This window comes from Neltuma alba, unplaced genomic scaffold (genome assembly GCF_004799145.2).
Source record: "Neltuma alba isolate B1F8T4 unplaced genomic scaffold, ASM479914v2 tig00010352_pilon, whole genome shotgun sequence".
NCBI lineage: Eukaryota > Viridiplantae > Streptophyta > Magnoliopsida > Fabales > Fabaceae > Neltuma > Neltuma alba.
The window spans coordinates 199468-212650 of record NW_021635261.1 but is presented as its reverse complement, the minus strand read 5'-3'; the positions used below and the strand labels follow the sequence as shown (position 1 = coordinate 212650).

The window sequence follows — 13183 nt, the reverse complement described above, 5'->3', positions numbered from 1 at the left end:
AATAACAAAGTATAACAATATTAAGAATATTCATCTTTTAAGATTTCTCAATAACTAAAATTAACAATTATTGATACCAAAATCATTATTAAAGTTCATTCAAATTTATAGTGATTGAGATATTAGGAGTTAAATGAAAAAAAAAAAACAAATAACAACATAATTATTTAAACCAGTTTAGTATCAGTTTGCCTCTAGTTTGAACCAGTCCCCCAACTCACACTATGAACTAGGCCAATCCACTAGTTTGAACCAGGTAGCGTGCTCCAATTTTTTGTTTCCTGACATGTTGTGGTTGGCGTGAGCATTGCATTTAGAATGGAAAACGACGAAGGTTATAATGAATGCGTCGACATTGGTACCAGAATCCATGATGGGGAAACAGATGCGTAAAACTGGCAAAATTAACTTCTTCTTCTTGATTTCCTTTTCTTTTTCTTTTTCTTTTTCTTTTTTTTTTTTTTTGCAGTTAGTAAAATTAATGGAAAACGACACAAAATAAGTGTGAAAATGTTAAGTCCCAAAATGAACAAAGAGAGAAGGAAAACTAAAATGTTATTTTATTTTTAAAATTAAAAAAAATTGATAAAAATGTCACTTATTTAAAAAAAAAATTTCAACTGAACAATTGGTTGCATCACCATCAGTCAGCGATGTGGCTACTAATTGAGAAAAAGCTTTTGGGCTAAAAAAGGATGGGGGTGGAGGTAGGATTTAATCCCATCACCTATCACTTGATGGGTTGGGCCAAAACCAACAGTGACTATTGGGCCACCAAGACTTTAAAGTTAGTATAATGCAAAAACCAAAAAAAAGCTAACTATTTAATTTTTACCATCGGTCATTCACAATCTTTGTATAGATATTGATTACATTTTATTACTTATTAATAACTTTTGTTTAGCAAGTAATAAGACTACTCTTTCAAGTCATTCACATCTTTTGTGTAGATATTAACTATATTTCAGCAGGTGTTAACAATTTTCGTTTAGTAAATAACAAGACCACTCTTTCAAGTCTTTCATAACTTGTCTTGGTATATATATTAGTCTTGTTACTTGCTAGAAAAAGGTTGTTAATAACTATTGAAAGGTAGCCAGTATCTAAACAAAAGTTGTGAAAAAAGCTGAAAGAACAACAATGTTACTTGCTTAATGAAAATTGTTAATTCCTATAGAAATGTAGTTAATACCTACATAAGAGTTGTGAATGACCTCAAAGAGTGGTATTATTATTTGATAAATAAAAGTTGTTAATACCTATTGCAATATAGTTAATACATATACAGAAAATGTGAATGACCTGAAAGAGTACTTGCTAAACCAAAGTTGTTAATACCTACTGAAATGTAATCAATACCTATACAAAAGTTATAAATGACCAGTAGTAATAGTTAACTTATTATTATTATTATTATTATTATTCTTGCATTATACTAATAGCAAAATATTGGTGGCCTAATGGTCATCCTTAATTTTGACCCATGATGAGATAAAATCCTACCTCTACCAAAATTCCTCTTGCCAACAACCAATCCACCTTGCCAATGCCGGAGCTCTAGTGTGGCAGGGGGATTTAGAGGAAATTGGTCTCCTTTGAGGAGTTTAAAACTTTCCTTTAAAAAAAAAAAAACAGAGACATTTTTTCATTCCCTTTTAATTTCAAAATGACTTTTTAGTTTTCCTCTCATCCCTAATATTAGCATTTCGTGAGTGCTTATTTTGAAATTTAGTATTTTCACACTTTTTGTGTCATTTTTCCTAAAATTAACTTAATATCTTTTTCTTTTAGATTTTTTATTTTTTATTTTAGCGAGAATCTCTCCAACTTAAGTATCTAAACAGCGCAGCTTCAGAAAATTCAGAGGAGGAAATAGTGCCACGTTGAATATTTAGTGTTTGAGATCTCCGGTTCAATTCTAGTCGCAGCTGATGATATCATCTCGATCAACGTCTCCATGTGGCCTTCCAATAATCAAAACACATTTTGGCTTTTCTAGAGGCCTGTTTGGATATCATTCAAATACACATAATAATCAACAAATATACCAAATATTTATTTCTTTGAAGTCCGGGTTCGGCATACCAAATATAGCACCACTTCAATATATTATTAACAAATTTATTTTTTGAAATTAAATTATATTATAAAATTTAACTTATATGTAATTATCATATTAACTTATACCCTTTTTAATAATTTGTACATATAAAAAGTATTTCTGATAACAACTATCCAAACACTCTCACTTCTCAAAATTACTTTTTCACAAAATCTATTCTTCACAAAATTTAGTTTCATCCAAACACCTCCTAGCTCTTTGAAATAAAAATCTAGACTAGGTTGAGTCCTATTAAAAATTTTGTAAAAAAAATTTCTCGGTCTGATAAATCATCATAACAAATTTTTAATCAACTACGTACGTTCGATGCAATTATAAGAAACGAATATTTTTTATTTTTGGTAATAATGAAACGAATATTTATAGTATTATATAGGTACCTTACTTTTGAACCATCATTGCAAGTCATCAAGTGGTTTCCTTAAAACAACCGATCCTAATTACTCTTCCGGTCCTTAATATAAGACCCATTTAACTAATTTGATTAGATTAAGGAAGTTAGGTAAGTTAGTTAATTATAAGAAAAGTGACACATTTTTTCCAAAATACCATAATCATCTTTCTTAATACCCCATCTCCCTCTTCTACTTGATTATGGGTGAGAGAGTATCTATAGGGGTAATTTAGAGAAAATTGATAAATATGATAAATGAATCTTATATTTAGGATCAAAACCAACTCAAAAATTGAGTCCTATATTAAGGACCGGAGGAGTACTAGTTATCACAACATGCCATCAGATGATCAAAGATAAATGATATGAAATGTGATGTGTTCATCCTATGTCTTATCCTTAATCATTTGCTATATAAATAATTATACATAATATTCATAATACTTACATTAGAGAAATAGATGCCGAGCCTTTCCCGTTTGAACTCTGTATTTTCTCATTTTGATTACGGCCATGTCAAATCCCTATGTTTATTATCTCGCAGTCGCCAGTAGTTGCATAATAATTGATAAATTATATTTGTTTGAGTTTACAAATAGCCAATACGTTACGCACGCAGAGCAAGTGATAATATCCATTCCATTAAAAAAAGGCTAGTAGCCCCTTCTGATTGGAATTATTAAGATATCAAAATGGGAAAATCACAGATAAAAACTCCTGAATTACTAAAATTACACAGAGGTCATCTGAATAAGCAAAATTATCATGAAGGACCCAGTCCCATATTGCAAATATAAAATATTGGTGAAATGTCTAAAATGCCCATCAGCCAAATGACAAGTTGATTATAGGAAATAATAAGTTCAATTTAGCGAATGACAACTTCAGTTCAGTAGATCAAATCACAACTTGGTTAAAAATATCATAAATGACAAGTTAACTATAAGAAATAACAAGTTTACTTTAGCGAATGACAATTTCAGTAAACCAAACCACAACTTGGCTGAGGAGCATTTCAGACATTTCGTCAAAATTTCATATTTGCAATATGAGATTGAGTCCTTCGTGATAATTTTACTTATTCAAGTGACCTCTACATAATTTTAGTAATTCGGGAGTTTTTATTTGTCATTTTTTCTGTCAAAATTACCCCGCATCATAAAGAAGTCATTAATGACTAGAGGGCTTTGAATTTATCAAAATAAACTAATTTTTCACGCCGTGATGAATCCCTCGTTTAAAAAAAAAAAACACTATCAGCCAATGATTTAATCATATGATTGCCTCTAGGAGAATGCCCAAACATAGACTAAAGAAATCATTAATCGAAATCTCTCAATTAATGACTCATCGATCAAATTACCCTCAGATGCAAGTAAAACATAATAGTACCATGTGATCCACTCTTTATAGGATAATACTTTTACCCCCTGCTTGGATGAGAAGAAAAGTTAGGGGGAAAGAAAATGAGAGGAAAATGGGGAGAAGAGAAAACTGAAAGGAAAATATTATCACTCATCGTGCTTGGATGAGTGAGAGAAAACAGGGAGGAAAGAAAATGTATAAATACCAGAATGACTAAAATGTCTTTATTATAATTATAATTAATTGGCAAGGAAACTAAATAATCCAAAATTGTCACACGGGATTAGTTCTATATAACTACGAATGGCAGCTGGAAACCTATACTTCGCGATGACCTTATTTATAAACTCCATTCTCTGCAACTTCCAAACTGCCCAGAACTTCTTCCTCCATAATAATATGGCTAAGATTTCTACCAACCCCCTTCTCCTTCTCATCAGGTTTTGTCTCCCAGCAATCTCTATTATATCTCCTTCCTTGTTTATATGCGTTCGTGTTTATATGGTTGCTTGCGTGTATTGAAGATATATATATATTTTAATGGTGCAGCGGGAGATGTTGCAGAGTTGTGGCGGAGAATGGGAGGTTGGGGGCGGCTGAGACGGCAGCGAGGAAGGAGGTGGGAGATCAGACAATGAGCGTTTGGTGCAGGAAAGGATGAGGACCGATGCGAGCTTGGCGGGAGAGGGCAATGAGGGGAATGAACCGAAGCAGTGGAAATCTCTCCATATGTGGAGAGAAATTTTGAGAGGAAAATGGGGTATGAGGCCCACTATATTTTTCCCTCCACTTTTCCTTTCTCTTCTATTTTCTTTCTCATCCAAGCAGGGGAAAACTTCAATCCTCTCCTATTTTCCACTCCACTTTTCTTTCCTCTCTCATTTTCACTCAATCCAAGCAGAGCATTAGGTACCATTTAGTACGAAATATCGAAAATGAGATATAAGGATTGGGATTGAGATTGAGAAAATATTTAACATGAGAAATTACATATTATATGGAATTAAACAAACCAATATATGTGGGATAAATACTGCCATAAGTTTGTCTAATCTCATATAACAAGTAATTACTCATACTAAAAAAAATTTTAATGACTTTTTTCAATTATAATCCTAGTTTCTGTTCGTCATTTTTAATATTTCGTACCAAACAGAACCTTAGTGTTTGTTGTCGTATTCAATATCATAGTCCACCTGATCCTTATTATAAGCTTCAAATAATTAATTTACAAATAACAAACAATTAGTTAAAAACAATAAATAGGTTATAAATATACTTTTATTTTCAAATATGTCTCTATAATAAATGAGAAAAAATATAAAAGAAAATGTGCGGAAAAATGTGATAAGAGAGAAATAATTAAGAGTAATATTAAAAAAAATGCATTAAATGTTGTAACAAGCCCAAATTAAAGCTTATAAAATAGACCATACTGCTTTCCAAATTTAAAGCTTATAAATAGAACCAAAAGAAATATCAAATAACATTAAAAAGAAAAGGAGAAAGATGAAAAATTCAAACTTATAAATCTGAACCATCTAATGGTGCTTGAATATTCAAATAATAATTCAACAATAAAGATTCATGAAGGTGAATAAAATAATAGCTCGAGACCAAAACCATAAACATCAAGTGGCATTACTTCACTGAAGTAGTAAATTTTACATCGCTTCCTATAAACACCTAATTCAAAAAGAACCATTCTAAAACTCGATTCTCTAGCTCTCATTAAGCCGACCTAATCTCCTATTTGACACATTTATCATACACTTACAGTCTAATTCCTACTCTCCTCTCAGATGGCTAACAACAGTTTAAAAATGCCTTAACCTTTCTGAGCTCACTTGGATATATCACAACAGAATCTAAACACAGACCACCTTTTGTGTGGGTGCAATCAATTTGAGTCAGAGAGAACTTAACTCTTGTAGATGCATTCCCATTCTGAACCACGAAATCGCCTGCATGGTAGAAAACCCATTTCCCAGGCTCTTTCAGGAAACACTGGGATGAAACCGACTGTCCATCTGAGGTCCATAGCTGGAATCGTACAGGCTTTATGTCCCAACCATGCACATGCTCAGTATTGCAAACTCTTCGTCCAAATCGTTTGGAGGCTCGTCCCAAATGTAGTCTGAAGAATAGGCTGTATGTTCCTGCTGGAAATGGAAACTCTACTTCACCATCAACTTCAAACCACCAGATTTGCTGAAGATATGCGACGGTATGGAACCTGCAAGCAATGAAATAACACCAGGTTTAATTCCAATGCTCAATTAAACTAGACTAGATCTTTTTTTGTTTTCGAAAATTAAAAATCAGCTCCAAGACCTGTTTCATCAGTTATAAGGAAGGAGCACAATCAGGTTCATTCAAGGGCTTATGGGTTTTAATCTTCTCTATCTTTATCTACATGTGTTTCTTCACAAGAGCATGCCAACATTCGTATGACACAAGATACCTGATTCCACATCTTACTATTATAAGACCACTGGCTTGTCATGTTTTAATCGAAGAATTGGCAGGATTTATCTTCTGTAATATCACGTGCATATACAGTATGTTCAGAAGATTAACCTAACAAACTGCCCTTGTTCACCTTAATATCCCAAGTGGCAACGGATCGAAAGGAATAATTTACCATTAATTTTCTTATCAGCCCCTTCTAACTTCCGACATAAAACAGTTTCCTTGAAATGTATCAGTACATGGACTCCTGATTACTGACATGGTTTGATAATCGGGGTGAATGTACTTCTTGGGATGAATGTACTTCTTGGACGACCATAAAGAGATCTATAATGCAAAATGAACGCAATTCAACTTCCGTCCAAGAGTTACAGAACACAGTAACAGCTGTTGACAAAATCTAGAGTTCAGTAAAGCTCACATTCTTGAAATACATAAACATTCAGCATCTTAAAGGATAAATAATAGAAGAATCGTCAATATTCCTTATAAAAGGGTGCTGCACTGTACACAACTCATGAACAATATGACTCCCTTCAGGCCTGGCTCCATACAATTTTTTTCCCAATCTTTCTCCACATGTCTCATTGGGTTTCATGCAACTTTTATCACTCTTTAAATTATTTTACAAATTTTAACAGGATTTAGATGATAATAATAATACAATCATTTAAAAACGTTTTACTTATTCAAGACCAAAAACTTGCAATATATCACCCATTCCTTTTATCGTTATATATTCGGTCACTAATCGATCCGAAAAGAAGAGAATCATAGAATTACCACATAAGATAGTGACATAACCTACTTTGACGAGCTCCAGAGAAACTCCATAACGCGTGAACTTTCAAAAGCGATCTAAAAAAGTACTCCTACATCTAAATGATGAGAAATAGAATTGTTCTGACACCTAAACATTTCTACACGCCTCAGATAACAATTGTGAAGAATCTCACCTAGATTCTTCAGTCGGGATATGATTCCAATACCTTCGATCATCAATCCCGGTTATTGAAAGTCCGTCGGATGATATGGACAAACAAAGTTTACCGGTGCTTCCATCCAGCCAAACTTTCTGCAAAATTCCATATATTCAAACTCATCAGAGAATTTAACCCCAAAAAAAAAATCATCAGTCAAGGGGATAAAAGGAAACCCTCACAAGAATCAATGCCTTTACAAGCGAAACTAAGAACAGGAGACAACTCTTTTGAGAATTAAGGGTTAAAATAGTATGATTAATCCCCCCCGGTGGGGGGGATAGAATCAGAAATCCGAAGTCGCATATCGGGAAAAAAAATAAAGGAACGAAAAAAAAAAAAACAGAGAAACCGCCCCGCTCCTACAGTTGACAGATTTCAATTGATAGCTTCAATTCCTCGGATCTGATACAAATTTTCGTCAATACAACGCAACGAAAACCCAAACCGACCGTAAAAGTTATGCATAATTTTAACCCTCAGGATTAGAGCCTTCTTCATTGTTTTGGGAGGAAAAGTCGACATGATACAAAGAGTAGTCTAAAAGGTTCGATTCAGCAAATCTCCTTATATCAGTTATTTCTTAAAAATGTCTCCGAACCAACTGCATAGCAAATCGATCATTTACCTTTGTGCCTTCATCAAGAGTATTCTTTCGGCACAGCCTAGTGTAAATCCCTCTCTTCCCCAAATCCCTAGGTAAATCATCGAAAATTTCCCTGATAAGAACGTCATAATTGGGAGGCAACTTCGATTCCCAAACAAAATCGGCCCAGGACGCCCCACGGAAGGTCCGATTCAACCCAGCTAATTCACATATCTGCGAAGGATTCATATATCCAAGAATCAAAGCTACACAGCTCTCAGGTAAATCCCCCAAAGAGGGTTTTGACGGCACAATCTGAGACCCATTCCGGTCCGCAAACAAGGACGAAAAGCCGATTCCCATCATGAAGTGAAGGAACGAGGAGATGGAGAGAACACTACAAGGTTCAAAGGTTCTGAGCAAATTAGTTTCATATACAAAACCCCCCCGGGGGGAGAATAAAGAAGAAAGAGAAGGAAAAGTGGAGGCAAGCGTTCAGTCGTAGGTGGCGTCCATTTGTTTGTTTCCTAGGAAAGCGAATTCGACAGCGGAGATTGATTTGGACGGAAAGCAGACGATGCCGTGGTGAGTTATAGACGCCGACTATCAAGAAGATGCTACACACGCTATATATACTATATAAATATACATACATATGTATGTATGTTTGTACTATGTATCTATGTATGCGCGTGTATGAGTATATTCCGCGTGTATGCGACAGGAAACAAACAGTGAATTACTCCTCTTATTCTAAATATAAGACTCTTATACATACTCCTAAACAATGAATTACTATTTAGAAATGGGGTTTTTGGCATGTACCATATACACGCGCATATATATATTTATATATATATTTGCCAACATATACATATATATATATATATGAATGGTTTTGGTAGTGTCATATTTATTAACTAATTGCCTGGTCAAAAAAAAAAAAAAACTAATTGAGGGCAAGCGTATTATGTGTATTCCAGTTGGATTGGGATAAGGACTTTTAACTTATCTGGATCCATTTCATACATCGCCCTTATCAATTGACAATTGTTCCATTGCCAAATTGTTGCAATCGGTTCGTAAAAATCGTTATTTTAAAAGTTGGCAAAAGAATTAATTTAAAACATTTTATATTGAGTAAGAAAGTTATTGAGTGATTTATAATGCATTAAAACTAAATCATGTTTTACTAAAATTATCATTTCATTGAATACTTTCTTGGGCGATATAATAATATGAGTTTACTGTAATTATAATATTACTTCTTAATAAAAGATTCTTAATCAAATTCATAATTTTAGTCAAAATAATCAAATTCTTTATTAATAAGTATTTGAGTATGTTTTGGAAGTTCTATAAGATGGAGAAGCTAAAAATTAATTTTGATAATTAATTATTATTATGGTTCGATATTGTTGTAATATTTTATTAATTTGTATTAAAATTAAATAATGTTAATAATATCAAAGTTAACTATTGTGACTGACTAAATTTGGCTTTTCTACCGAAATACGATAAACAGTAAAATTATATACTAATATGCTGCACTTTTAAAAGTATTTACCAATATACTGCAGTTAAAATCGTTATTGGCAAGAACGACTTTCAAATTACACACAAGTTATTCTTAGCATGAACGATTTCAAAAATCGTTCTTGGAGTAAACGATTTCAGAAATCGTTCTTGGTGTGAACGATTTTACTTTTTATTTTTTTTGAATCAAAAAGTGAAATCGTTCACGTGAAGAATGATTTCTGAAATCATTCAAACGATTTCTGAAATCGTTCACGCCAATAATGATTTCACTTTTTCTCTTTGCCAATTTTGCACAGCTTGTCTGATCTCCGCTACCTTTCCTGTTCACGGCCCTCCACTGCCACAAAACGCCAATGTTTTGCCTCAATATGGAGAGATTAGGCGAGTGAATTGAATGAATCAGAAGAAACAAAGGTCGCAAGAGAGAGCAAAAAATAAGCAACCTGGATTTTTTTTTTCACTAGTGGATGTTTAACACCATTAGCAAATAAATAAAAAATTATTCAACACTTACTAATTTTATTTTATTCAACTCACTATATTTAATAAAAATTAAGGATTGAATATAAACTACTACCTCTAGTCTTTAGTATAAGACACAGTTAACTAATTTAGAGCGATTAAATAAGTTACTATTATGAAAATGAGAAATATAAGTAAGATTTGGAATGAAAGAGATGAGTAAGATAAGAGAGAAATTGAGAGAAATAGGAGTGTATTCTTATTCATTTTGGATGATCAAAATGCGTATTACATAGCCTTCTATTTATAGACTCCAAAACTCAACTAAGGGTTACATAAAATAAATAACAATATTAATTCACATAAGTGTGGTACATGTAACCTCTTAAGTTATGGAATAAAAACTCCTAAAAACTATTCAATGGAGAGGTTATAGAGTGTAGAATATGAAAGGTCAAGAGTTGAGAGAATTTATGGACATCCACATATTCTAATATTTATAACACTCCCCCTTGGATGTCCATAAACAAATATTGTGCTTCATTAAAACCTTAATAGGAAAAATCCAGTGGGACAAAAACCTAGTGAAGGAAAAAGAGTACACAATATATATTAAGACTACCTCATTAAAAACCTCAACCAGGAAAACCCTGTGGGATAAAACCTTGGTTAAGGAAAAGAGTACAACATGATCTTTGCTCCCCCTGTCAATAGCACAACTCTATATCATTTTATCATAATAGAGTATACTAGTTCCTCAAGTCGTCCAATGCTTTTTCAAGCATATTTTTCTTAGTCGAACTATGCATAGTACATCATCATCAGCTTATATTGAAATATATTTCTCTAACATATCTTCTAGATATGTGGAATTATCAATATATTCTTCACTTGCACTAAGAAAACTGCCAAGAAAGGTTATTCTAAAAAACACCATAATATATCTTGCATCAGCATGATTAATTTAATTTGAACAAAATGATATCATATAATAGTTTTATAGAACTATATATCCAATCTTAATTTCGTTATTTACACGCACACCTGCAGAAACTTATTTTTACCAATAAAATTATAACACATAATATTGACAATATATGTAAATATTATTATAGAATCAATATATGGGACTTCTAGTCTATTTAGTTGAATACATTTTGCAGACAAAATTATCATAAGAAAATCAATCATTTTGCAATCATTGATGCATTCAATAACTTGATCTACGGGTCAAGTAAGATATGAAATTATTTATTTTCTAATACATTTTTCTAAGCCAGATATGTATACTCAGATTATCTTATTCAACATAATATTTTAAGCATTGGATGATTTTCTTCTATATAAATGCTTCTGGCATTTTAAATCCCTCAAGAATTCTCATGTAAACTTCATTATTTAGTGAGCCACATGTATAGGCTATAACGATATCTAACAGACTCATATTTCATTTTTCATATACTACCAAACTAGTAACATATGCAAAAATTATTGCATCCACCACAAAATATTATGCCTAATCATAATCACTGGCTTTTGTGAAATTCTTTATTTTCACAAAAATATTCATATGTCACATAATAACTTTGTATTTGATGTGTTTGGACTGCAAGTCCATAATTTTCACATATTAAAATAATAATTATATTTCCATTACATCTTTCCTCTTTTCCTTTTTCTTTTGGCCAAATTTCTATCTTCATATAAGATCCTCTTTAAAATCACGTGATATTATTATCAAAAACGTTGTCGACAACTTTATCTTTTTGGTTCTATTTTTCCTCTTGTGACATAACTTATTGAGATCTCTTCATTACTTTTCAGGTATCTGAACCTCTTCTGGGGCTTTTTTTTCAATAAGTTATATCTTGGCACTCTTTTAGAGCGCATGCCTTCTTAATATGACTTCTAAATTTCATGCTCCTTTCTATTCGGTATAATTATATTGGAATCGATTAATCTCTCATGCTTCAGGCATGTCTCACTTTTATTTATACTAATTGGAGCATTTTCAGCTGGAACATGAGATTTAGTAATACTCACTTAGGTTAGCAATAGCATCTGGCACATATTTTGTAATATCTCATGAATGCATTCTTTGATGAACTTCTAGTTCATACTATCATATATCTGAGGATCTATATTTGATAATAATAATGCATTCTATATGTTATCATTTCCAGCTACTCAATTTCTGCCCCTCATGTTGGGAAAACTTTGTTTATGTTGAAAAACCTTTGTCAAATAACAATCAATTAATCATACAATATAAATCTCCTAAATTCATTTGTTTCATTTAGAAACATCCTTTCATCTCATTTAGAAACAAAAAGGAGATTCTTTCTCAACATATATCCCAACTTTTTTTTTAAATATCCATCTATGTGCATTGTGGTGCACTGATAGTAATAAATATTGCACATTTAAAATTTTAAGATGGAAATATTTAGCTCCTGACCAAAAGCCAATTTTTATTGGGAGAATTTGTTAGCTTGATATGTATAAGTGCTATAAAATGTCAAATCAAATATGCCAACACTGAAATGAAGATCTTGTTCTCAAAAGTATTGATCTAGCTACTTCTGAAGGCTTTGATAAATTATTCTACTAGATCATTCTATTGAGTAGGCTTTTCAGCAATTTTCTAATAAATATAGGATAATCATTTAAAAGCTAAGATATAAACTCACTGGTGTTTGCTATAGAAATTTTCTGAATCATATTTTTCTAGAAATGTGCACTCAACACATAAAATGATCTACTCAATTAGTCTTGCAAACTTCAGGTTGCAATCTAATAATAGCACATGTAACTATCTTATAGATGCATCTATCAAATTTATTAAATACTTGTATGATTTACATGCTATCGGTATGGGCCCATATATCTGAATTTGATATATTTCCAGAAATGTAGAGATCTATTCCACATCATAACTAGTGATATCAACATAATCAATTTTTCTTTGAGAACAAGAACTATATGAACTCTTGAATCATATAATAGATTATCTATTCATGAAGAATCTTCTGATTCTTCAATGGATATCAATAATAATCATCAATGATTTGTTACATCATATACATGATTCATGATGATCAAACAAGGCATACCAACTATAAATCTAATTGGACAAATAAATTTCTGGTTTACTGTAATAAATTTCTTATATAAGTAAAACTCTATCTAACGTCAACTCACACTTGTATTAATTCAATTGGGCTATTGCATTTTAGACCCTTTGAGAATCGAAGTTCTGATGT

At 32.0% G+C, this 13183-nt stretch overlaps 1 protein-coding gene across 1 annotated transcript; it reads right to left on the bottom strand.

The window, feature by feature from the left end:
* Window positions 1-5414: 5414 nt before the first annotated feature.
* Window positions 5415-8464, bottom strand: LOC114755946 (F-box protein PP2-A12-like). Its single transcript, XM_028944841.1, has 3 exons — window positions 7962-8464; window positions 7310-7428; window positions 5415-6117 (listed from the first exon to the last, which is right to left on the bottom strand). Exons 1-3 carry the CDS (start codon window positions 8283-8285, stop codon window positions 5688-5690), a joined length of 873 nt encoding a protein of 290 aa, XP_028800674.1. The 5' UTR covers window positions 8286-8464; the 3' UTR covers window positions 5415-5687.
* Between the last annotated feature and the right edge of the window lie 4719 nt (window positions 8465-13183).

Excerpts from the sequence above, each read along its gene's own strand:
- LOC114755946 (XM_028944841.1), bottom strand. The coding sequence starts at position 8,285 with ATGATGGGAATCGGCTTTTCGTCCTTGTTTGCGGACCGGAATGGGTCT. Across the intron at positions 7,429-7,961 it reads CTCTTGATGAAGGCACAAAG|AAAGTTTGGCTGGATGGAAG; the intron begins GTAAATGATCGA and ends GGAATTTTGCAG. Across the intron at positions 6,118-7,309 it reads ATCCCGACTGAAGAATCTAG|GTTCCATACCGTCGCATATC; the intron begins GTGAGATTCTTC and ends CATTGCTTGCAG.